Source organism: Colletotrichum chrysophilum (genome assembly GCF_026319265.1).
Source record: "Colletotrichum chrysophilum strain AFK26 chromosome Unknown scaffold_7, whole genome shotgun sequence".
NCBI lineage: Eukaryota > Fungi > Ascomycota > Sordariomycetes > Glomerellales > Glomerellaceae > Colletotrichum > Colletotrichum chrysophilum.
This window is the reverse complement of record NW_026517294.1, coordinates 255,340-281,061: the sequence shown is the minus strand read 5'-3', so window position 1 is coordinate 281,061 and position 25,722 is coordinate 255,340. Positions and strand designations below refer to the sequence as shown.

The window sequence follows — 25,722 nt, the reverse complement described above, 5'->3', positions numbered from 1 at the left end:
TGAACGTAAAAAAAGAGAGAGTTAGAGAACAAGAGAGGTTGTACATAGAAGATTGTTGTTTTTTTGGTGTGTGAGTGTGTGTGAGTGTGTGTGTGAGTGCCAACAAACACAATAGTGCCGCGCTGTGTAAAGCAAAACGGTAAAGATGAAAACTCCACACTGATTCCCATCGCGGTGGTTTGTGTTTGTGGTACATTTGCCCAATGCCAATCCATGCATGCTTTAATCCACGGGTCCCCCCAGTTCGCCTCGACACGCCGGTGAAATGAAGAGCTCGGCAAGTTTGATTAACCCAACTCCCCATACGGAACAAGAACAGGTTGCTCCCCGTAGTACAACAAGAGACGGACACAAAAAAAGATAAGAAAGAGCCAGCATGATCCAGATAAGTTTGGATCTTGGCAATCCCCGGTGGTTTTTTTTTTTCGCGGGTTGGTTTTAGCAGGAGTGGCGGTAGTGGTGGTGGTGGGTTTGTTGATCAAAAGTCATTCGACTAAGACGCGCAAAAAGGAAATTGGTCGTAGGACGCGGTGTCCTGGATGCAAGTCGTGATTGATTAGGTCGGAAACGGAAGGAGAATGGTGCCTTGGGCATGCAGGGTAATCCCAGGCTGTTTAGACGGCAAGGAGAAGGTTGTCATAGACGTCGTGATCCGTTGCGTGCGAGCGAATTGATCATGAGAGTGGGGATGGTGCCCCCGAGCCAGTTGTGGCGTAGCGAGTGGATGGGAAGAATGCTTCATTGCTTTTAAAATTACTTGGGAAGGAAGGCTGCTCAACAGCCGCGTGGAGATGTTCGACGGGAATGCGAACCACCAGCTTAGGCTCGCGACCTTAAGGTGCTCATGGCAGACGCAGAACGTCCGGGTTGAGAGTGGGAGTGGGAGCCAGAAGGCTGGCCTCTCTTAGAGTGGTGATGAAGTGTACCAACGTCGTGCTTGCCTGTGAACTTGTTAGCATCGTTGCAATGTGAGGCTTCTTGCGGACCAGACTTACCATCGCAGCAGGCGCGCACGTTCTCCAGTCGGTCGGCATCCCGGTCTTGTCTCTCAATAATTTCCCGGAGGTCCTCGGCACTATCGTGCACCTCGCTGGCCTCGTAAATGCTGGAGTTGGGGGCGACTCCACTGCGGCTCCTCATGCTGGAGAAGGTGTTAAAGTAGCCGCTGATCCTTCCCAGGGTCCCAATGGAAGGTCTCTGGGCCTGACCCTTGTTGGGGGTCAGAGTAGGGACATTCATCGACATGTCAATCGCAGGGGACTGGTTGCGGGTCGTCCTCGAGTTGTACGAGGACACGGATGGAGGCGGCCGTGGGCGAGCCGTGGAGTTGGTGCGACGGCCAAACTGGGGGTTGAACTCGTCCACATCGGCCTGGGTAATGTGCCCAGCCATCTCTTCGACGTCAGACTGGCCCTCATCGGCTGTGCGGAGCAAGAGGTAAGACAGAGCGTTGAACCATGTCTCGTGTCTCTGGCCGGTTGTGCATGTAAACTTGATCGTTCTGCCAGGAGAGATAACAATCAAACTCTTGCGGTGGAGGCCGGGGGGCATGGGGTTGTCGTCCGTCACCACACGAACAGCCTCAATCGGGACACTCTTGCCACGGAGCTCAGATCGACCGGCAGCTGCCGGGTCACGGTCGCTCCAGTACAAGGTGCGAGTGTATGGGTGGACCCAGAAGTACCGTCTGTGTCTGTGTTCGGAGATTTCTCCACGGCCAGCCTTGCGGGTGTACTTCCACAAGTATTCTCCAATCATGGTGGAAGTGATGGCCTGGATCATGCGAGGGTCGGTGTTGGCGCCAAATCCAGATGGGTCCATGCCACCCAGCTCGTTACGAGGGTTGAAGCGATGGTCAATCTCGGAGACGAAGGAGGACACCGATGATTGTCTGCTCATGGTCGACAGCTTAGTCGGGGACTGAACAGCAACCTCGGCGGTTCCGTATGAAGGACCAGCCCGAGCCATGCGAGGAGTAGCCGAGTTCTTGGTGACAATTGACAGGGGAGACTGCGGCCGTCCGCCGTTAGGGGTTTGCGGCCGTTGGCTCCTCATGGCAGAAGCGGGCCACAGAGGGGGTCCCATGCTTCCCTGTGACGATCCAGCTCTGGAGCCAGTCCTTGCCGCCTCGATAGCCTCCTTGTGGTTCGTCGGCAGCGGTGGGAGCGGCTGGTTAAGCATGCGGTTGCTGCTAGCACTGCTTGGTCTTCCCATCTTTTGCTCGGTGGAAATGCTGCTGAGGCTGTCGTGAGACGGGCGGCGAATGCGAACAGTGCCCGAAGAGTTGGGAGTGCCAATGAAAACCGACGACTTGTCCTGAGCCTCGACAGGCTGAGCCTTGGCCAGAAGCATCTCATCGATTGCCTCAGCTGTGAGCGAAGTCTGGGCGCCCATGTCAGTCGTCTGGATCGTGGCCTTGCGGGCAGGGCGACCGTTGGCGTTGGTCGAGATCTCCTTGAAGGGCCGCTGAGACTCAGGTGTCTCAGACGGTCGAACTTCACTAGGGGATTGTCGGGTCTCGTCCTCCGCAATGATGGGGTCGGCCTGAGCCTTGTTCTTGCCGCGACCGAAAACAGAGCCCATGAGGCCGTTCTTGGGCGTTCTGGGCACATCCTCATCGAATGGCGATTCCATGTCGGCAGGGATGATGAAGCCGTCCCGCTTGGGGCTGCGAGGCGAGATTGGGTGAGTTTCGATCGACTCAATGTTCGAGAAGGCGAAGTTGGGCTTGGAAATCTTAGCCTCGGGCGACTGGACAGGCTCGACTTGCTGGGAGAGAAGCGTAGAGAAGTCCAAAGAGGGGACAGGGTCGGCGCGGGGCGACACGGCCTGGGAGTGAATGTTGGAGTACGCCAGGATCGCAGGGGGAGGCGCGAGGACCTCGGGCTCAGCCTTCGGCGCAATGTTCTCCGACGCGATGGACGAAAGGCTAAGCGCAGGAGGCGGCGGTGGCAGTACCTCAGGCTCAGCAAGAGGCTCAATGTTGGCGAATGAGAGCGAAGACAAGGTGAGAGTCGGGGGGAGCTCAGCCTTGGGCTCGATGTCTTCAGAGGCAATCGCTGTGAGGCTGAGGGTTGGCGGGGCAGGGATGATCTCAGGCTCCTCCCTCGGCTCAATGTTCTCGGCCGCGATTGACGAGAACGCCAACTGAGGAACGATCTCGGGCTCTGCCTTAGGCTCGACATTCTCCGCCACAATGGACGACAGAGTGAGGGCAGGAGGCAAAACCGCAGGCTCTGCTCTAGGCTCAAGGTTGTGGGCATAGAGCGCAGAGAGGCTGAGGACAGGAGTCTCCTGAACGACTTCGGGCTCGGCCTTGGGCTCGACGTGCTCTGAGGCAATGGACGAGAGACTAAGAATTGGAGCCGGCGCCGGCGTCGGAACCGGGATAGGTGCGGGCACGGCCCTGACGGCCTCGGACTCGGGCTCAGCCTTGGGCTCAATGTCCTCAGACACAAGAGCAGACATGGTGAGGTCGGGCGTAGGAACCACAGCCTCGGGCTCGGCGATGGGCTCGAGGTTATGTGCGTGAAGAGCAGAAAGGCTCAAAGCTGGAGGAAGGACCTGGGGTTCAGCAACCGGCTCCAGGTTGTGGGAATGCAAGGCCGAAAGGCTGAGAGCTGGAGGAGGAACTTCAGGCTCCGCAATTGGCTCGATGTCATGAGCTTGCAGCGCAGACAGGCTGAGTGCCGGCGGGAGAACCGGTGGCTCGGCCACGGGCTCGAGGTTGTGTGCGTGGAGTGCAGAAAGACTCAACACTGGAGGTGGCACCTCCGGCTCCGCCTTGGGCTCAACCGCCTCGGAAAGGAAGGATGAGATGCTCAGCGTGGGAGGCGGCACCTCAGGTTCAGCCTTGGGCTCAACAACCTCCGAGACAAGAGGGGTGTAGGCCAAGACAGGGGCTGAAGGCACGATCTCAGGCTCAGCCTTGGGTTCAACCGCCTCAGACACAATCGATGTCATAGTGAGCGGGGCTGGCGCCGGCAGAGGCGTCTCAGGCTCGACGACGGGTTCGATGTCCTGAATATCGATTGAAGACATGCTAAGCTCGGGCAGCGGCGGCAGGACGAACTGCTTGTTGGGGGATGGCGGCATAGGGAACTGCGCGAGCTTCTCGTCCATGTCGTACTGAGCGCCTGCATCGCTGTAGGAAATCGTGGACAGCGGCCGAGACTTGAGTCCGTCGGAGATCTGGTTTGCGGCCACCAAAGAACCAAGTGATGGGATATCTCGGTCATCGTGGACAACGCTGACTGGTGACATCGGAGGAGAGCGGACCATCGGCTCAGTCATCATTCCGGAATCAACCATAGCAGGTCTGGGAGCAGCTGGCCTCTTGACGGGGTCCGTCATGCCGCTGGTGTCGGGAGTGGTGAGAGACAACGAGGGAATGGTCGTCGTGGCTTGAGAAACCTCCGAATCAGCACTCGGGGTAGCAGATCTCGCGCGGCTGGGAGTGCCTTCGACGGACTCGGCATCGCTGGTCTCGAGCTCAGCAAGCTCAGCAAACAGGCTTTGACCACCAGCTTGAGGTGTTCCAGCAGCGCTGCCGGTGGCGGCGCTGGCCGGGCTGCTTTGGTAGGCTGGCTCCTCGCTCGCCTGCCTAGAGCGGCGGTTGAGAAGTCCCCGGCTAAGCTTGACGCGCATGCGTTGATGAGAGTGTTGCGATGTCGGTGTTCGCACGTACTCGACATAGTCGTCGTCTTCATCTGCTGAGGTCGATGCAGTGCTGTCGTAGGAGTTGCGACCACCACTAAGCGCGAAGTTCTGGCGGAGCTCGCGGCCCTTAGACGGGCTCTCGGTCTCGGTTCCAGAATCAGAACCGGAGAGATCCTCGGCGCCGGTCTGGAAGTCCTCAGTCTCAGTTCCCCGCTCGTTCGCGGTCTCGAAGGCGGCATCGCTAGTCTCATTGGCTGTGTCGAACTGATCACTGGTGTCCGTGATCTGCATCCTGCTGCCGGGTCTGCGAACAGTCGAGGTCGAGTAAGAGGTAGGCGATGTTCTGGGGCTGCCAATTTCCGTAGCTTCCTCCCACTCAGCGTCGTCGGTGTAGATCTCATTGCGGCTGTGACGGTGACCTCCAAGCAGTCCGCGGGAAGGCTTCTTGAACTCTCTAGACTCGACCTTGCGGTTGCGGCGAGCGGGAGCAGGAGCGGCGTCGGTGCGAAGCTTCTCCAGCTCATCGCGGGTGTCCTGAAGCAGTCGCTTAAGCTCGAGCTTCTCAGTCTTCTCGCGGTGGATGACCGTCTTCTGGCTCTGAATGGTGCGCTGAGCGTGCAGAAGAGAGCTCTTGAGAGTCTCGGACTCGAGCATGGCGTGGCGGGGAGTTCCCTTGATAGGAGACGGCGGCGGTGAGTGCTCGGGGGTGAAGCCGTCCGCTCCGCTATCCAGGTCTTCGTCACTAGGGAGACGACCGAAATCGCGGTCAGACAGGCGTCCACGTTGAGAGGAGATGGCTCTGGCAAGCTCTTGGTTCTGGCTCATCAGGTCATCGACCTTGCGCTGCAGCGCGTTTCTTTCCGTCTCGGCGACGGCGGCATTCTTCTTGGCCGTTGTCAAGTCGAGGTCAAGATGCCTGGCGAATCTCTCGTGCTCCTCGGTCAGCTTGGCGATAGATACCTTAGCCTCGTCGAGCTCCTTCTGCGCCGAATTCTTCTCTGCTTGCAAGACATTGAGACTTTGCGTCAACTTCTTTTCGCGATCGGCGGCATCCTTCTGGGCAGCGACCAAGTCGTGCACCTGTGTCTCGAGGTTCCAGTTCTCATCTTTGTACCTGTTTTCGCTCTCGTCGAGTGTCTTCACGCGCTGCTGAAAGCTCTCCGTCTCGATTTCTAGCCTTGACTTTTCGGCCTTGGTGTCTTTGAGCTCCTCATCCTTTTCGGCGAGGAGGGACTGGAGGTTGCGGACTTGTGCGATAAGCGAAGTGCTGATTTCGGCGGCGAACTCGATATCGTGTATGCGACTTGAAGGCTGGTTGCGGACTTTGCGATTTGGTACACTCAACTTGGAGGGCGAGCCTGTGGCGATGTTCTCGAACTTTGAGGGGCTGACGGAGCGCTGCAGCGTCGAGGTTAGCGCCAGAGCGCGCATTCATCAGAAGATGCGAAACTTACTCTTCCCATCTTGCCGTCCGGAACATAGGGTGAACCTCCAGCAGCCTCGTTGCTGGGCACCCTTTGCTTGGGCAAAAACGCCCGTGCAGTCTCTCGGGCGACATCATTGAATTCCTTTTCGATTTCGACGAGCTTTGAGCGCAGGTCTGGTGTGAGCTCTCCTTCGGTCTGCTGCTCCTCTACCTCCTTCAAGCGCTCGGCAAGCTCCTTGCGCTGCTGAACCAAAGCTGTTCCCAGCTTTCCGGCCTCATCTAGGCGACGTTCGGTGTCGGCGATGTGTGCTTGCAATGCGCGCTTGGCCTGGTCGGGCGATGCGCCGGGGCCGAGTGCGAAGAATTGGCTGTCGTATCCAGAGTATCGCTGGTTGGCGGGACCCGGGGGAGAGACGAAGGGGTCGTTCGCATCCGCATCGCCGGGCGGCAAATGTGGTTTATCGACGGCGAGTGAAGTAGCCATGTTGGTGGTAACGAGGGGGGCGCCGCCGTTAGATTCGTTGCGGCCACATTCAGTGCAATTATCCGGTGTAGGTTGTTGTCGTGTTGTCGCCTCGGTGTCTGGGTGGTGGTTGTGGTTGTCGCGATTGGCGGCCGGGTCGAGAACAAGCAAGCTCCGGTAGTTTGGCCGAGGTGGACGAGGTTGTGTTTGCTGCTGCTACTGCTGCTGATGCTGCAAGGGAAGCGCGGGGCGTGCAGAGCCGGCTGCCGTTCTGCTGGAGAACCTAGCAGGAAGTTTGTCGACACAACAGGTCGGACAAGAAAAAGAAGGACAAGAACCTAAGAGGAGGAGAGGGGTCCGGAGAGGGGATCGCGGTGGCCGTGTATGGTCGAAAACGGAAAAAACAACAGCTTGGGACGAGGGGAGGGGAGAGGTGATGTTTTTTGTTGACCTTTGACTTTGTTGTTTGTTTCCCCCCCAGACAGCGGGTGCAGGCTGTGTGTTGTTGACTGGAATGCGTCCCCAGCAGTGGTGGTTCCCGGTCCGGGTTGTGTGATCGAGCCGCTGGCCAGAAATGGGCTACGCGACCAGCAGGATGTGCCCAGGAAAGCAGGGCAGTGCCTGTCGGCTTTGTTGTTTGGCCTAGAGTATCTGCACGGGGGCTGCAGCTAGAGAGGATGGGATGGGATGGGACGGGGTTGGTGGGATGGCCCTAAGCTAGACGCGCCCGCACCACTGACTTGCTTTGCTTGCAGCGCTAGAACGTCAGGTCCCAGCGGATTTCTCTCTCTTCTTTCTTCCAGGTTGCTCTCCACACACGGACGCAATGAGGTCAGCTGAAAAGACCGGGCGAAAGACGACGTCTTTAGGACAGGTGTTGCCGAAGAGCTGGGTAAAAAAGACAATGAGGAATTAACCGCCAGAAGGAGAGACAAAGGTATTATTAGGAAAGGTCTGCCGTTTCCCGGAGTCTCGGTTGGGATGGGCGAACGATGCCAGGGGGAGAAAAATCAAATGATCTGGCGTGTTCGGGAGGAGCAGAGGTCTCAGTCTCAGTCAGTCCCTGGGAAAGGCTGACTATCTGCAGATCCAGCGATTGCGGCACTGAGCTGTACGATGGATGCCCGCAATGCAGTGCGATACGGTGTGCGCAGCGGCGGCGGTGGAGGAGGAGGAGTCAGGTGGGCGTGGGAGCGACAGTGACAGGTCGCCGTTGGATTGGCGACGGGCAACAAGCAGACTGCAGCTTTCCAATTGGCGAGGTGGTGACTGACTCTGTGTCTCTCTCTGTGTGGCCGCTGGTTGGGTATTCGCAGGGTCGCAAGTCGGTCGGTCGATCGGTCGGAAACGAATGAGAGTGCGCTGCGGCGGACGGAGTGGGCTGTGGGCGGACGACAAAGACTTGCGCAAAGATAAAAAAGAGTGACAAGAATAATAGATAACAAAAAGGGTAACGGGAGGTGGTAGTGAGGGTAGTAGGGTCGGGTAGATGCAGGTAAGATACCTGTAGGTTGGCGACCAAGCTGGATGATGGTTGGTACCGCGCGGTGAGGTGAGGTAGGGAAGGTGGGAGTAAACGCGACACCTAAATGTGTACAGGGCAAGGTGATGTAAGACGAAATAAAAAAAAAGATGGGTGACAAGAAGGGTAAAATTAAAACAAAATGCCCCGAACCAGCATAGACATGAACAGCCCAGAGAGAAAAGAGATTATTACGTCTCTTGTATCTGATCTGATCTGTGTCCTGTGCGTGGTTGGTTTCCGATTACGGTCGTCAATTCGACTTCGTGATACAAATACTACGAATACAAAGTGGCGGTCTGTAAAGAGAAGTGAGGGACGAAAGAAACGCGGTCGCGGTTGTCGGCGTCGGCACGAAAAACAGAGAGAGGGGTGGAGGGAGGGAAAGGAGGGAGAAGGGGGTTAGTAAGGCGAGGCGAGGCGTGGGTTAATGGGAAAGAGGAGAAAGAATGAGAGAGAGGAGACGCGAGGGGATATTGAGAATGTGTTTTCCTCCTCTTCGACCGCAGAATGGATCCAGACCAGGACCAGAAAGAGCAGGACCCAGCACATGAGGTTTTGACGAGAGAGCCAGCTCCTCTCTGCCCGTTCGCTTGTGAACTAGGCCCCAAGCCTGAGCCTGTCCCATTTGCCTGCGAATGCCTGTCTGGCCCAGGGTTTTCTCAGCGACTTGCCTGGGATTGTTGGCAACGTCTCCATCCTCTCCAATGAACCACGACCAGGTCACTGCACTTCAGGGTTCCACCGTGGAGCTGCCACTCTTGAGTTGTGCAAGTGTGAAAGTGTGCAACTCGGGTACCTTACAGTATGTGGGTGTTGGCGGATCAGGTACATGAACTCTGGCCGGGATGCGCCGACAACGCATGTACCTTACATACGCATCGTGTGCTCTCGCGCAGTACGCTGCGTGCCTTTTTCGATAATTCGCCTTTCCCGTCAAGCCATCGCACGCTTGATCATGGCGTAGCTACCCAACTACCTGACCCTCGGTAGCGCTATTGAGCTGGTGTGCAAAGCTCCCCTCGCCAACCGTTATTGCTTCCTGAATCTTCTTAAGACGGCATGATGGCATGGGCAGAGCCAACTTCCCAGAACCAAGCAACAAACTCCCCTGGCCGTCATCCATCCGGCGCATCATAATCATCATCACCACAACTGCCCCAGCTCAGCTCGACCCCCTTCTGGGGAGCCTTCAATTTCAGCATGCCTTAGCGAAAGCTTCTGGGGATCCATCCAGCGAGGCACTGCGAAGCCACTGTGACGACAGTTGCAGGGTCGCCGCACCCGGTTGCAGCCAGGCATTGGGGAATCAGATCGCAGCACAAGCACAAGCACAGGGTGTCACTCTCCTCCTCACTTACACAGAATGAGTACAGGGCACTGTACGGTCAGATGCTGGGGCGCCTCCTGCTGCACGCAGCACAGCTTCTGCATGCTACTGCGCTCTTCAGGTAAGGTAAGCTCCGGAGCACCTATCGGGAGTCTGACTAGACTTCAGTGGCATGTGTTTTACGATGGCTTCATGCACCATCGAGGGGCAATGTTTACTCGTTCGTCCCATCTTTTACCCTTCAGAGTCATACACTCTTTGTAGCTGTTTATCCCTCCACAACCAGAGCCGTAGCCAATCGAGGGGGTCAGATTCAACAACACAACCTCATCCTCACACGGCCCTTGACCCTGGCGACCTTGTTCCCAACCTCCTCATTAACAAGTTGCGCAGTAGATAGAGCGATAACCTCCAAAGTACGAATTATTCGTCCCCGCGGGTGCGCCCCCAAGCCAATTTTCCCCAGCGCGGCGCGGCATCATGCAAGCAATCAGTCGCATCGCGCATGGCATGGCATGGCGTCGGCAAGGCATAACTCATCCACCACCTCTCGCTTCTTCCCCCGCCAATCCATACCGCCATATCTCATCGCTTCAAAGCAAAAAAGACACGCGATCTGCTCGATGTGTTTTTGCCTGCAGGCTGCTGGCCGTTGCCCGCATAACTTTGGCCAATTTTAGCCTGGTCCAGTGGTTCCGCTATGAGTCTGCGCTAGCCGGTCGTGGAAGCTCACCCCTGCAAGGTTCTCGTAATGACCCCGCTGTTGCCCAATCATGTCATGCCCTGGTATACCGCTGATTTGGACCTGTCAGCCCAGCTCCAGCTGCCCCGCCCGTCAGCTGATTGGCCTCGCCCGTCACCATCGTCGCCCAGCTCAAGCCACGCGCTTTGTCAGCCTTGTGGCTTGATCTTCAGCCTTCTAGAAGTTCATCATTTGCGATCGACGCCCAAGCTAAAGAAGCGCCCCAGGATCACCCAAACTTCATTTCAACTACCGCCTTTGCCAATTACCACTTGATAAATCTCCGGCAGACGAGATATATACTGTCCGTTCTTCATCAAACACACGCACACCGCGAGCGAAGACAAAATCTCCCGCAGGCGAGATACACACTGTCCGTCCTTCATCAAATACACATACCCCCACGAGCGAGCCCGTCCAGGTGATACATCAGACATGGACGCAGGCGCAGACGCAGCGGCTGCTCCCGTTGCCGTATTCAAGAAGAGAGGCGCCAAGGGCAAGGCCAATATCCGCAAGAGGCCCGCCACGCCACCACCCGCCAACAGCGACTCCGATTCCGACTACTCCTCCGAAGACGAAACGGGCCAAAGGATCAAGAGACGGAAGAAGACCGGCGCCATTACCGCATCCTCAAAAGACCAAGCCGCCTCGAGGCAGGAGCTATCAGCCACAGTCTTCAAAGCCGATCGTAATGTCCCCATAACGGACAGCAATGATGCGACAAAACACAGCAACTGGTATGACGAGGACGGCAAGGACGCGCTCGACGCAAAGAACCTTCTTGGTTCGGCACGGTCGAGGCCATCGCAAGCGCCTGACGGAACATACAAGGGGCTCGCAAACCAGACATCGTTCATCCAGAAGAACCCCGATGCGCCAAGCCGAACAGTAGGGCCCATCAAGGCACCTACGAATATCAGAACCATCACCGTAACCGACTTCGCTCCGGACACATGCAAAGATTATAAAAAAACGGGTTTCTGTGGATTTGGCGACAACTGCAAGTATCTGCACGCTCGTGAAGACTACAAGGCGGGCTGGCAGCTCGATAAGGAATGGGAGAGTGTCACAAAGGGCAAGAAGAACATAGGAGGCACCGTGGTAGCGAGCGCGGACAGGACCAACGTGGAGAACGACGATGACGATGAGGAGGACGCGATGCTGGAGAACATCCCATTCGCGTGCATTATCTGTACAGAGGCGTACAAGGCGCCGATCATCACGAGATGCGGGCATTACTTTTGCGAGCCATGCGCGCTCAAGAGGTACAGAAAAGACCCGACGTGTGCTGCCTGCGGGGCAGGCACAAACGGCGTATTCAACTCTGCCTTGCGCTTGAAGAAGCTGTTGGAGCGCAAGAGAGAACGCGCTGCAAAGAGGCGCCAGGAGGCGATTGAAGCCGGTGAAGAGGTCAGCGATGAGGAAGAAGAATGAGTTCCACGTAGATACCAGTGTCTATTTAGCCAAAATAGGGTCGACCAATGAGGTTTGCAAAAAGCGTCATCAGAAGTGTAATCTGGGCGTGAGAGACATTCCATGTAAATATGCAAACCTGACCTTGAAACCAGTCGCCAGCAACAAAGCTCCAAACTACAGATTGTTCTCCAACTCATGAGGTGTGCAGAATCGTCTCGCAGGCTGTGATTTAGTTTCCATGACCGTCTCTTTCATCGCATCCTTGACTCCATAGTTCCGATTTGCTTCATGATTTCTAAATGGAATTTGAGAACACCCACGCCCAGAAACAAGAAAGCTAGCAGACACGAGTTTCAGGCGGGATCGGCAAGTGCCTGTGCTGCACCACCTGCGCAAAACACTGCGTAGGTGGCAGAGGCACACTCAAGACGGTTCAAACGGCTTTTGGCAAATGAGATCCGTGCCCCTCCTCAGTCACTATGAATGGCGCCAGTGTCTTCCGAGATCCCGTCACCTCCATTTCAAAGTCAAGAGCTGAGGTGCCTACCACCAAAGAGCCACCAGCACCGATAAGATAAGCCCCTAGGCAGGCGTCACCCCGCCACCTGCTTCCCTGTCCAATCGTGAGACAACCCCGCCATCCATGTGATCGGCCGGAACAGCTGCCACAGCTCTACTCCCAGTCATCACATCAGGCGGAACCTCAGAGGCTACATCATTCCGGTGACGACAGAGAGCCGGGCCGCGACGCCGACTTCACTCTTACCAACTACATCTCCAGCCCCGCGAGCCGAGCACCGCAACAGACCCGCGCGCATCGCATCGCATCGCATCACAACGAGTACAGACTATCCAACATACCCCGCCATCTTTAACGCAACAGCACGACAGAACACACACCGCACGCACCCACGTGCCCGCAGCAAACAACAATGAATCTCCTCTACTCGACCGTAAACACCCTGCGCGACCGCTACGCCCCGGTATCGAACAAGTCGACCTTCCGCCAGACGGGCGAGATCACCCCCGACGAGTTCGTCGCAGCGGGCGACTACCTCGTCTACAAGTTCCCGACCTGGTCCTGGGGCGACGCCGACGCCGACAGCCGTCGCGCCAGCTACCTGCCTCCTGGAAAGCAATATCTCGTCACCCGCAACGTCCCCTGCAACCGCCGGCTGGACGATGACTTTGCTGGCGACGCGGGACACGAGGAGGCCGTCGTCGAGGGCGCTAGAGGCGGTGACGACGACGAGGATGGCTGGCTGCGGACGGGCGGTCTGGCGAGCTCGCAGCCGCTGAAGGTGAAGGAGATTCGGACGGTGGACGACTCCGGCAACGTCGGCGAGAGGGAGGTCGTCGAAGACGACGAGATTCCGGACATGGAGGACGAGGATGACGACGAGGCTATCATTCCCGACGCAGGAGAGAACAAGAACAGGTAGGGACTGCCCCGGGGTTAACCGTCGCAATGTGATGCTGACACCTGCAAAAGTGGTCGCCGAACATACACCCTCTACATCATGTACTCAGCCTACTACCGCACACCCCGCCTCTACCTGTCGGGCTACAACCCCAACGGGCAACCCCTTCCCCCAAAGTCGATGATGGACGATATTGTTGGCGACTACAAGGATAAGACGGTGACGCTCGAGGATTTCCCCTTCTTCGCCAACAACATCAAGATGGCGAGCGTGCACCCTTGCAAGCACGCCTCTGTCATGAAGACACTGCTCGACCGCGCCGACGCCGCGCTCCGCATCCGCCGTGAGAAGCTGAGGGCCGGCAAGGCCGTGGGGGGCGACCAGGGCATGGAAGGTCTCGTAGACGAACTCGGTAAGCTCGATGTTAAGGACGCCCAGGCCACCGCCGATAAGAACGACGAGTGGGAGGAGGTCGAGCAAAGCGAGGTTGACGACCAGGAGGTTGCTATCCGGGTGGATCAGTACCTGGTTGTTTTCTTGAAGGTTCGCATCACGCAAGTTGGGGGCATGGCCGGTGTGTTTGCTAACAGAAACGCAGTTTATGGCCAGTGTGACACCTGGCATCGAACACGATTTCACGATGGGAGTGTAAATGCCCTTTGGCACGGTTCTGGGTTAGGAGTCTGTTTCCTCACGGCTTGCACACCACTGCGGGTTTTCATCATCAGATTTGGACACGGGGTTAGATTACGGGTAACGGCGATAACGAGAATTCCATTAGACTACAAAGTCAAGAAGACACTACGGCATGTTTTTTTTACTCCAGTCTTCGTTCGTTCATGATCATAGGTAGGCATTGCGTGACTTGTGGCGTCTTTTAGGTCTCAATATTGTGCAATGGGGAGGGCACAGCGTCCAGTAAGAGAGGTGTGAGGCAGGGGAAGTGAGATTCATCGTAAATATCGGGCGAGCTTGAGCCGCATCTAGACCTGTCAGCGACTCTCTCACGGCCACGTTCTTTGGTTGGCTGCCAGATTGTAGGTGCCTCGCTATATGCCTCCTCGATTCTTCCCCCCACAGACGATGGAGATTATCACCATTGACAACTTGGCCTCGATCTACAAACGCGCAGTTTCTCTTTGGGTTCTCCTTGGAATTAAAAGCACCTACACGGTCGTACTTTCAGCACGTAGGAAATGTGTAGCCGCGTAACCACAGTAAACATGGGTCGTCTTCTTCTCACGAGACTACTTATCTTCCTAGCGAAGCCCAGATAAAGATATTTCATTCCTGATACGGTCACGTCGAAAAGGCATTCCACATAATCCGTCAGTAAACTTCTGGAAGCCCTGCGCTTGAGAAACTTCGCTTTGCGGATAGAGTGCTCGCCTGCTAATGTTTCGACCGAGAGAGGCAACATCAAACTTAAGCGACCTCGTAGCGTTGTTGAGCCATGTGCGCACAAATTTCAACGTGCACTTCATGGATGCAATATCCTGTATGTTTGAATTGCATCTGTTTAGCCGTCTTTATCTGATCATTTAGCTTGACGAACAGGACTGCCTTCATTGCATATACATAGCCAATGCAGCCTAAGACGTCTCGTATCTACTTCTACTCATGCTGAGAACTCGCTTCAACGCGGAAAGATCTCTTCCCGTAGCCTCGCGGGCCGTAGCGGAAAGTTATCACGGCGCTCAGAGTCTAGCTAACCGCGTAGAACAACCCAGCTCAAGTCTACACAACCAAGAACTGTACGCTGCCGTTCGTTCTTTCCGTTGGGGCACTTCAGAGTGACTCTCGCCCCACGCGAATTTTCATCTGAAAGACTGACTGACTGACCTCAGTTCAGGGACGAAGAAAACCAAAAAGCCAACATCCTAACACCCACAACCGCCAACCCAAGTAACCAAACCAAAAAGTTGCGCCGAGGGGGAATCGGACCCCCGGCTCCCCGACGCTGCTTGATGGCAACGGAGAATTTTACCACTAAACCATCGGCGCTGGTTGGATGATCCTGGCGATGCTGGGATCGGTGAGGGGCGGAGGGTGGATGCGGCTTCATATTCGGGTGGGGGTCGATGATGGGGATGGAGCCGGGCGACGGATGGGGTTTCTGGAAGACGGTGATGTAGTTCGGGGCCAGAGCTTACTTTCTCTCTCATTTTGGTCCAGGGACTTGGCGTTTTGGTAGAGATCGAGAGCCCTCTGCACAGCGAGAAACTTCATCTTGCGCAACTCCTATCTGCCTCGATAGCGCATGCGCATGGCTTTGCATGTTCATACGACATTAACCATGTAGTCAGCATGTCATTACATCTTGTAATTTCGATTGCTTAGCTTCTTTCTATACACTGATCTTTGGGCTCTGGTTCATATAAGCCGTTAATGTCGTAGAAGCCACAGACAGATATAGAAGACCTGCCGAGATCACCTAGTCAATATGTCCATGAAAGCATCACGATTTTAAAAAACAGTACCTTTCTTATGATCAGCCAGGTTTCTCTTAGGCTTAAGTCTCAATAGCTGTTTGTCTTTGTGGCCCCTTCTGTCACGCGGCACCTAGGTAAACTACGTGCATTGCTCTTGTTCCATGGGCTGTAGCTCAATCATGCTGTTTTGAATTCTATACACAGATTTCCACCAGCCTTAAAGAGCAAGGCTGATGATTTCATATTACAAGACGGCATTCATCTCAGTGTAGGTTCTGGAGTCTACGAGATGAAGCAGCAGGGCCAAGGTCCAGCTCCGAAAACTTCCAACAGGCTTGGTGATGAGCATCGAGACAACGATCTGCGGCGGCCTGAAAGAGCCCGTATGAAATCCTCACCAGATTGAACTTCTTCTTGACGCTGCGATATTACTACTTCAATAACTTGGCCACTTATTGAAACCGCGGCAAACCATTCCTCTACCCAATCTATCTCGATTTCATCAGAACTCTGGCTGCGAGAGTAGTCCTGATAGAATTGTTGTTGCATCTGAAGACAGAGGACAGTGCACGAGCAGCGAAGAAGTCATCGCATGTCTTGATTTGATGTTTTACCAAATTAACATATTCCATGTTTAGATTTGCCTAGCCGGTCATTAATCCTACTCGCGCAGTCGAGTAGCTAGCTTTTACAATAAGGCTGGTTTTGGAACTGGCAGTAGACGCAAATAGCCAGATCGCTTGAGTCTATGAGAAAGTTGACGAACGCTGGTTTCCTACAAAATTCAACGCAGTTCCAAATATCTTAGGTTATGGTGACAAGGAAACTGAACTTGTCCGCAGCACATGAAAGTCAAGCCTGCATAATGAATAAAAGTCTGTGCCTATGAACTCAGGTTTTCAGGTTCAGAGGACGAATTGTCATCTACCCTTGCTGAGCTGATATCGTTGTAAGTCGACCGCTGCCTCTTAAACGTTGCGTTTGGCTGCTATTGTCTCCGCGACGGCTTTCAACATAACCTCAGCGCACAAAGACCTGTAAGCTCTCACAAGAACATGTAATGCACTCGTGGAGGAAACCATGGGCTACGAACTCCTCAAGTATCCTGTATCCAAGACTTTGTGTCAAGCGACATGGCTATGAACCAGCTTCTCCCATATATGAAATGACAGATGACTGAAGTAATTTGAGTTGTCGAAGCAAACAGTTAGCCAAAGTTCATAGTTCTAAGTTCAACATATTGGTGCAAACCAACTCCTGGGAAAACTGATCCGTAGTTGTCACTGTGTTACGTTGGTCGATCAATCCAGTCTTGATACCTCGGCTTACCGACGAAATTTCAAAGATCACAAGCATCAGGCTCGCTCAGCACAACCTGGATCCCACGTTGCCCGGTAATAGTTCCTTCGCCCGTGTTCAACGTCTCATTCGTTCTTGGGACCTTCATGATTTTGCCCGATATTTTGTTATATGTAAGATGACAGGAAACACACGCTAGATGAAAGAAATGACTTTGTTTAGTGTCATGGACGTCTCCGCGTGATAGGTCTCACTTTTTAATCATCCAGTACGACAACAGCGAAACCGACATATCATCGGCAAGTATGACACCCCCAGCCACCACTAGCCACCTCGTCCCTGGCAGCACAACATACATGGATGCCTCGAGAACTAATCTCACCTCGGCCTCGCGAAAGCACGCCAAGTGGTGAACCAAGATTGGAAGCGCCAGACTCCTCCAGGGTGACACAACTTCGCAACCCCCCTGCCCAGTAAACCCGACAACGGCAGCCGGCAGGGTTCAAGCTTAGTCTCCGCCCGCGAGAGAGAGACACAACATCTGCCAACCAAGCGGGGATGGAGCCCTCCTGCCTCCGTGCCTCCGCACCCGGAGCGGCCGACGTATGTGCGCCGTGACCGGCGCGAAGCCTCACTCCCCCTTACTGGACGGCCGACGCCACGCGCCCTCGCTCCCTCTCAGGACTCAGGTGTCAGTCATCCGCGCACAGCACAGCCAACCAGCCTGGCCGAACAGAGCCTCCTGTTCCTCAACCGCATGCCTCGCTTCACATGCCCGCTATATTTCCGCACATTCCCCTCAGTCTATCCTACGCTGCCCCGCTCGTCACACAGCGTCTGAAAAGCGTGGGCAATATGCAGTTTGTCCCACGAACTAGACAACAGTAAACACTCTCAACGAGCCCGGGTACACAATACATGCCCATTACCACCCAATACGCATAGCATTCTTGCTATACCTCGCGAATTGACCCCCAATCTTCCCACCGCTATAGTCATGATTCGCCAGGGCCACGCGTACCACCCAAAACACCACACGCAGCAGATCAAGAGAGAGACAGTCAGAGAGATAGCAACACTAATCACGCCGCTAATGCAACCGCCCATCACCAGCCCGACGCCGTGGTCACCTCAAACCAGACGCCCCCCCTAACCAAAAAAACTAATGCATCCTCCAAAGGGGGTACTTGGTCCAGCCTTTTGCCATCCTTTCCCACTTCCCACTCCCACTCCCCCCCGCCGCCGCTGGAAAGAACAACGCCGCATGACAACAAAGTCTGACAGGCCTCCCACCAGAGGTTTGCCGACATACCCGCTTCCCACCGCCGTCTTGGCAGAAGCTTGACTCGATGACTGCGATCAGTCTAACATGATCAAGCAATAATAGTACCACGCGAGCCTCAAAACCGGCCGCCGGCTTTCCAGCTCCCAGCTCCTCGGGGCTACCTAACTTGGCTAGCAATACCTTCGCCTTTCTTCGGCCCGAGTCGAGGCCTCGCGAGTTAGGGAGAGATAGAGAGGTTGGAAATCCCAAAGACGGGAGTGAGATCCCAGCCGTTCCCGTCCGAGGCTGCTTACACTTTCCCTTCGAAATCCTCAGATTCCCACCATAGGTCGTCACCAGGGTCCGGATTACTAACTATCACAACCCGACATATCCGTGGGGGAACAGCAAAAGAGAGGGAAAGAGGGAGTGAACATGTGAATTAGAAAACCGGAGACAGGTATAGGCACGACATCCCCGACTTGGCATCCCGAACCCCAAGCCGCGACGTTCCCCCAACCGCCGCCGCCGCGGACCTATCGCTCTCGCCCTCCATCCCATCCCAGTGATCCACACCGCCGCTCCCAAGACAAAGGCAGCACACGGGGTTTCCCCGTGTGCCAAGACGGCATCGAGCTCTTCGGTCCCGCGTCGATCGAAAAGTTCGAAAGAAACGGCAAAAAGCTTGTCACCACCTAGAAATGTTCACCCTGCAGCAGTAGCAGCAGCAGCAGCAGCGAGTTTGCTAGGTCGTTGGCCTCTAGCAAGCGCCAAACCAGTGCACAACAGCACTGCAGCAGCAGACCAGCACCGTTGCAATGCAGATATCGCGCCGCGTGCTGGTGCTGGTGCTGTGCTACCAACAAAACTGCGCGCTACCTTGGTCCCCCATTCTCGACTGCTTTACACGAGGAAGAGGGCAGGCTACAAGGCAGTAGAAGACGCATCACTCGTGTGTCTCGTGTGCATTGCGTCCATCTTTTGCTGCATTTCACATCTCCTGCATCGCTCGCCAGCTTTCTCCCCCCCTCCACCCTCCAACCCCAAACCCCACGCATGATCGTGCATGCCCGCCTGCCTTCTCACCGGACTCGGCCTGCGACTGTCCCATGCGACGACGGTCAGGGCCAACACACCGGTCGTTACCAACGAACGTGCCGTAGCTCTCTGCCTGCCCACGTAGTTACTTGAAATATAACCGTCCCGGGCAAGTACCGAATGACGGGCAGCAGCAGGAGCAGCAATCGCTCGGGAGAGAGAGAGAGAGGGGCGTGTATCCAGTCCCCCCATGAAATTGCAAAAAAACAAGCAAATGGCTGCATATCCCGCCCCCCGGAACGAGAGATGCTAGCTTCGAGCAACGTGAGATACGCACAGGGCCAGCTCCCCACCTATCCCGAATAACCCCCGTGAATAGAGACGGAAAATAACGTCTATCTACACCGTTAGAAAACTAGCAAGCGAGAAATAACAAGACTCCCCAAAAGGCAGAGACACCAGGAGGGAAAGCGCTTGGATCGGGGTTCGGTACATCGTCATTCTTTAACCCCCGAGCTCCGGCTGATTGGGCCGCCTACCAAACAAACACTTCCCCAGCCCGGTCCTTTCCATCTTGGCTGAATGTTTAGTGCCATCGAGCTTACCCTTCCCCCCCTCTCCACGATAACACAGGACATTTTTGCCGGGCCGTGGTCGTGTCACGGATACCTACATGTTCCGTACTGCTCGCCCCGGATCGCTGGGTATGTCTGTGTAAGGTACCTCACCTACCTAACCTGGCTGGGCTGCGGGGGAAAATATCACCTTCCCCCTCTTTTCTGGAGAGCCACATACGTCGTATCGACACAACTTGGCAAATCCTTCTCGGGCCCGAAGCAATGGCGGCCATCATTGCAAGTATGGGGTACCGAAACCAGGTTGGCAGTTGTTGAGAGGCAGACAGCCAGGAATAGAGCCAATGGAAGACATGACTTCTCAACATATGGGAAATTGATTGCATCATGGTTTTGTTCTGTAATTCTCTTTGGATTTATTTGACTTTTGTCTATGCCATGGAAGCTATACTAGTGTTTGTTTCAACACGTCTCCTTCTTCGCGTGCCTGTCACTGCAGACTTCTTGCGCGCGCCTTTACTAAAGTAAAGAATCGATTATGTACGGCTGCAGCACATGGAGTCCCAAAGACCTCCCAAAGACCTTCAGTCCGGGTCGCATGTGTGCACAAATCTTTGTGGCATGAAAAGGCTCGTAGCCCATGGTGCCAAAAACGATTATTGATGTATTCCATCCAAGTGAAATAAAAAAGGCCACCCGTCCAGGATTGTTCCAAGAACCCTTGTAACGCCGTGTATGTTGAGAGCGTATCTTCCCGCGGGTTCATGAAAGAGAACCGACGCCAAAGAGGAAGATCGCAGCTATGCAGATCCAACATGTGATAATTCGTACATTCGTGGCAGAGTATATAAGTCAATACCCAGCCTGGCCAGGCATCTTTCCCAGGGAATGTCCATGGCTCACAAGCGGCAGGTGGTTGTGGCAGAAAACCTTCTTGACCAGCTTGGCATCGTTCTTCTTGGACGCATCGATCATGGTCGCCGGATCGTCATACGTCTCCAGCTGGCAGCACTCGATGGTCTTGACCCAGCGATGGTTCATGATCTCGGTAATCGTAGCCCGCTTCTTGGGGTCAGGGTTGAGCATCTTGAGCAAGACGCGGCGGAAGGCGGGTGGCTTGAGTGATGTGTCAAAGGGAAGGTAGGCCGGGTAGCTCGATTCTGTGACCTTTGCGTCGGGTTCGGGGTTTCTTCTGTACCATTTCTCCCAGGCCTCGCAGAGCTTGATGTACCACTCTTCTGAAGGCTTCCTTTCGGCCTTCTTCCACAATCCGCCGCCGAAGCAAAGGTAAATGCCGATGACACCGGCAGACCACACGTCAACGCAGCGAGGGTCGTATTCGCAGTCCTTGGCCAGCACCTCTGGCGCCGTAAACGGCTCACTGCCCACGACACCAGGTTTGCACAGCTCAATGTCGGTCTTCATGTTCTTGCCACACTGTCCGCCTGATTCTCGATAGCCTGGGTGGCTGCCGTTGAAGACTTCTGAGGCGCCAAAGTCGGTAATCTTGAGCTTGCTGTCCTGGGTAATGAGGAGGTTCTCGGGCTTGATATCGCGATGAGCGATGCCGTTGCTGTGGAGATAGTTGATGCCTTGGATGACCTGCTTGAATAAGCATAGGCGGTCGTTGAGACGGTCTTCTTCTATCAAGTACTTCTTCTCGAGGAGAGAGAAGAGATCGCCGGCCGCGCAGTATTCCATGACGTGGTTCCAACGGCCATGGTCGGTGCAGAGTCTGATGGACTCAACGATATTGGGGTGATGCAAGCTCTTGCTGATGGTAAACTCGGACTTGATCTTCTTCTCGTAAGTCGGTGTGTCGTCAGACTTCTGCTTGGCGCGGAATTCCTTGACGGCGTACAGCTCGCCAGGGCATCCTTTTCGGCACATCAATGTGACCTTTGATGTGGCACCCTTGCCGAGATGCTTGCCATGGCGGCCAAACTTGGACAAGTACTCAAACTCGGACGCAAGCTCGGCGACGTCGACCTGAAGGTCATCGGGAAGAGAGATGCTCAGACGGCGAGCCTTCACACCAACACCGGTGTCGGGGAGTTGCGCCCACGGGGTGTTGTGGTCGAGAGGGAGCACGGCTGAGTTTGCGTTGATACGGTAATTTGTTGAGGGACTCTGTCGAGGGACATCGTCGAAGCTGCTGGCGCGGCGCCGGACTGTGTGCACTTTGTACGCATGCTTCTCGCGCCCGGGAACGTTGGCGTTGACAAAGTTGACGGCGCGTCCGCGAAGAGAAAGGCCGGTGGACGCCCTGTTCTTCTTCTTGTTGAAGTCATCCGAGGTAGGCATGTGGGAAGACTCTTTATAGGAGGCGGGATGGTCGACGGGGGAGCCCGGTGAAGGAGGCGAGTTGGACCTCGTTGTGTTGTGTGATGTGTTCATGGAGGGCCGTCTTCCGCTGCTCTTAGGAGGCTGGGTATCAACCAAGGCACTCTCTGAAGCGCCAGCCAGCTGGTCAGTGGTGAAGCCGAAATCCGGTCTAGTCAGCGACGAGTTGGATCTCCGGAAGATGTTGGACATGGTCCGCTTAAAGCTTGAAGTAGAGCCTCGGGTGGGCCGCCTGGACAGCGGAGTCGGTGGCGGTTCTTGGTCAGCAGCAGGAGCTGATGATGGGGCTTGGAGTTCCGAGTTAGCGGGCTTCAGTGTCGTGGCCGAAGGTGTGGCAGCGGTGTTGACCAGCAGAGGCTTAGGGGTGGTCTGGGCCTGGTGAAGGTCGTGGTCCTGACTAGGACGGGTGGTGAACTCTTGCGACTGTCGCCCGCTGCTAATGGGGGTCACAGGTTCATTGGGGGACTCGCTTTCGGATTCATCGGCTTCGAGGATGGGAGAAGTGAGGTCTGAGGGAAATTGACGAGGAGACGAAGACAGGCTGCTGTTTTGTTGATGGGCAGAAGGCTGCTTGACTGGAGTCGCAAGCGTTGTTAGCGGCTATTGCCAGGGATGCGGTGGACGGAAACAGGGCGAATTGGAAACGGCAGCTCAATGACGGAAGGGCTTTGACAGTGAGAAACAGGGGGGGAAGGGGGCATGGCATTGGGTTTTGGGGGGTGCAGTGACCAGCGAAACGTACCTTGGGGGATGGGCTGGGGTTGGGACACTGCCATGCTAGGCACGTTGCTGCTGGACATGACGGTTGCCATTGTTGGAGCGCCTGTCGGGTCGGCTTGGGTCCGGTGTGCAGGATGACAAGACAGCTGAGGGCGAAGTGCTGGGTGCAATCAGGTATGGACCAATACGTAATTGGGCAGCACACCACCAGGAGAAATGCTTGGTGTCGGTACCGGTGTCGTTTTTGTCGCTAAGAATGGGTTTAGGTACTTCCACGGCGTTACCGAGGGGTAGGTAGGCGGTAGCAGAGAATGTGGCCAGTGGGCGGAGTGGTGACAGACTCCCCCCAATTATCGGTCTTGGTGCGACAACGTGAGCGAATCGATAAGTCGGGTCGTGTGTTCGGCCAAGGCGAGTTCGCGAGGGTGATAAGCCTTGGAGGCCAAGAGAAGTGAGGGCGAGGGAGGAAAAAAGAAGAAGACGACGAAACGACAACGGAGTTGAATTCCGTTAAGCTTTATCCCATTGCTCGTGGCTGTAGAGGTGTTTGGGTGCTTGTATCGCGTGGGTGACAGACTCCGCCAGTTTTTTTTTTGTGTTTCTGATCGAACCAAACGGTTGTTGCGGCTTTTTCACGGTGTTGCTTCTTGCAGACAAATCGAACCTTTTGCCCGGGTGTGTGTAAGCGCAGTCCAACGAAGGGTGAGCACGCGAGCGTCTGCAGGATTGCAGTGTTGAAGAAGCAAACAACCCGGGAAGCTCGTCTGGGGAAGTCTGCGAGGATTGTGCTTCTTTGGAGGGGTTGCCGTCGAGGTATATGTAGAGAAGAGGAACGCCGACTTCTTTGGTGATGTACTTGAAGGTGAGAAGCAACGATCAGAGAAGTCGGAGTCCGGTTCGGCGATGAGGTAAGAGTTTGAAGGTCTTTGGAAGTAATATTAGGAGAGCGTTAGGTCAGAAGAGAGGGAAACGAGGTAATGGGTAGAGAGGAGGGAATGGGCGTGATAATATTCAGGCGTCCATTTTTCTGGAATCAGCTTGGCGGCGCGGGTGGTGGGAAGGCTGTCAGTTTTGAATCGTCGAGGGGCACCTTCGCGAGAGAACGAGAAGGGGGGCAGCGGTTTCTCGATTTGGATGAAGACAAGCTTGAGCAAGAACCCCCCGCTGCCGGTGCTGCGCTTAGAGAGGGGGGGAGGGGAGGAGGGACCAGGTCCTGAGGGGTGTGTGTTGGAAAAAAATCTGAAGTCGTAGAGTGGTCTAGCTAGCTGTAAGGTATTTTCCGCGGGACGGGTGTGAGAGACAAAAAGCGGTACATAGAACTGTGTGAAAGTGGGTTTTATTTAGGTGGTAGGCCTGGGGACACTGGACTCTATGAAATATTGGGTACGGTACTGAGTACTACTGGACGATACTGGGCTGGTTCCGGGAAGGCGTCTGTCTCCAGTCTGTCTGGGTGGGAAGGGAGCGAGCGAGCGAGAGTACCGTCGTACGTACTGCGTACTGCGAAAGGTACCCGGGAAATCAGGGCCAGCCGGGATGACTTTGGAGTGATTGGGGATTGTGGATGGGCGGCGATGGGGATTGGGGGAAACGGTGGATTGGTGGATGTGGTGGTTTGGGGGGGAGGAGACACTGGAGGCAACAAATGGACTTGACTGGCCAAGACGGAGTTGGAGGAGTGGATGCGGTGCGCTCTCACTTTACAAGTGGCGGCCTGCTTCACTTTCCCTTGATAGTCTGTCTGTCTGTTGTTGCTGCTGCGATTCCGCGGAGGGATCACAGGTGAGAACGATATGTACCTTACCTTCACATACCTAGGTAACCTGAGGGAAGGCAGATTGGCAGACAACGATGGCATCGAAGCAAAAAAAGACATTTTGGATTTGGTGCCGAGAGCCAAGCCTCGTCCATTCCAGTATCAATCTCAGAGTGTCCAATGCCCGTCTAGAATTTGCGAGAGCTGCTGCCAAGACAGCGCGCAGCCAAGAAAGACACAAGACACAGGCTTTGGATTTGAGCGAGTATTCGCACCTGCTGCACCACCACCAGTGACCACCAACAACGACACACTCCCGTCTCTCACACTGACACTTGGCACTTGCACCCGCTCAATCTCCTCCATCTTGCTGCACCGAACACGACACTGCACCGCGACCTGCACCTGCACCTGCACTTGCCCTGCCCTGGGCTGGGACGAAGAAAAGGCGGGTCCTCCACGGTGGGTATCTGGGGATCCACTCCACTGGTCGTCCACTTGCACCGATGAGCCCTGCCCTTGCCCTGCCTGGGCTGCCCGTCAATCAACTCAACACTGCGTAAGGGTATCCTCTCTTGTGCCGCAGCCAATACGCCGTACACAGCACAGCATTTCAGCCCAGACAGGGCACAATTCAGACATCAGACGGCCGCCCAGCACATCCTACACGCATTAGGCGCTTCCACTGCTGAGGTGCGTGCCTCTCGACGGGACCCCGAAGTCGGGGTCCCTGGGTCCTCCACTGGCTTCTGATGGCGATGCCGCAGCACAACACGCTCCCACCACCGTCATTGTCACCATGTTGCTGACCTGACCGGTCCCATCCGAGGCGATAACTGACAAAATACCATTGTTCGAAGGACAGTCACTGAAGAAACCGCACATCATGCCAGGGACAGCAACAGGGTGAGAATACCCCGAGAAGCATGGAAGTCCCGAGAGAAGATCGAAACCACGTCCAACTACGGCAGTGACCGGCTCCTGCTACTGCTAGTCTCGTTGTTGACACTGTCGATCGCAACGGCCTGCACCAACGACTCGGACGCCTCAGATATCGACCTTCTTTCTCGTCTACTAGCGGTGTTCATGTCACGGAATTGGCGAAATACTACTGCGACTTTGCATATCTATATCTGTTAGCCAATCTAGTACGTACAACATGCACATGTATCTGTAACGACAACTGCCATACATAGCTTTTGTGGTGTTGGCATTACTCGAAGCACTATCATACACTACTACTATTAATGACATTTGGTATTGGCACTGACCAGCATCGAAAGCAAGCAACAGGCCAACTTCCAAGTCAGTTC

General features: G+C 55.2%; 4 protein-coding genes and 1 non-coding gene across 5 annotated transcripts; 2 read left to right on the top strand and 3 right to left on the bottom strand.

The window, feature by feature from the left end:
• Window positions 1-819: 819 nt before the first annotated feature.
• On the bottom strand, window positions 820-6,569 carry COL26b_001582 (uncharacterized protein; the record flags this gene model as incomplete). The annotated part of the gene is made up of 3 exons (XM_053174528.1): window positions 820-941; window positions 996-6,057; window positions 6,114-6,569. The coding sequence occupies 3 exons, from the start codon at window positions 6,567-6,569 to the stop codon at window positions 820-822; spliced, it is 5,640 nt and encodes a 1,879-aa protein (XP_053041459.1).
• A 4,008-nt stretch (window positions 6,570-10,577) lies between these two features.
• Window positions 10,578-11,579, top strand: COL26b_001581 (uncharacterized protein; the record flags this gene model as incomplete). The annotated part of the gene is made up of 1 exon (XM_053174527.1): window positions 10,578-11,579. One exon carries the CDS (start codon window positions 10,578-10,580, stop codon window positions 11,577-11,579), a length of 1,002 nt encoding a protein of 333 aa, XP_053041458.1.
• Window positions 11,580-12,493: 914 nt separating this feature from the next.
• On the top strand, window positions 12,494-13,634 carry ATG3 (E2-like enzyme; the record flags this gene model as incomplete). Its single annotated transcript, XM_053174526.1, has 3 exons — window positions 12,494-12,999; window positions 13,054-13,525; window positions 13,581-13,634. The coding sequence occupies 3 exons, from the start codon at window positions 12,494-12,496 to the stop codon at window positions 13,632-13,634; spliced, it is 1,032 nt and encodes a 343-aa protein (XP_053041457.1).
• A 1,271-nt stretch (window positions 13,635-14,905) lies between these two features.
• COL26b_001579 lies at window positions 14,906-14,986 on the bottom strand. Its single transcript has one exon. It is a non-coding gene; the product is annotated as a tRNA-Gly (tRNA).
• Window positions 14,987-20,442: 5,456 nt separating this feature from the next.
• COL26b_001578 (uncharacterized protein) lies at window positions 20,443-22,745 on the bottom strand (the record flags this gene model as incomplete). The annotated part of the gene is made up of 2 exons (XM_053174525.1): window positions 20,443-22,442; window positions 22,676-22,745. The coding sequence occupies 2 exons, from the start codon at window positions 22,743-22,745 to the stop codon at window positions 20,443-20,445; spliced, it is 2,070 nt and encodes a 689-aa protein (XP_053041456.1).
• Between the last annotated feature and the right edge of the window lie 2,977 nt (window positions 22,746-25,722).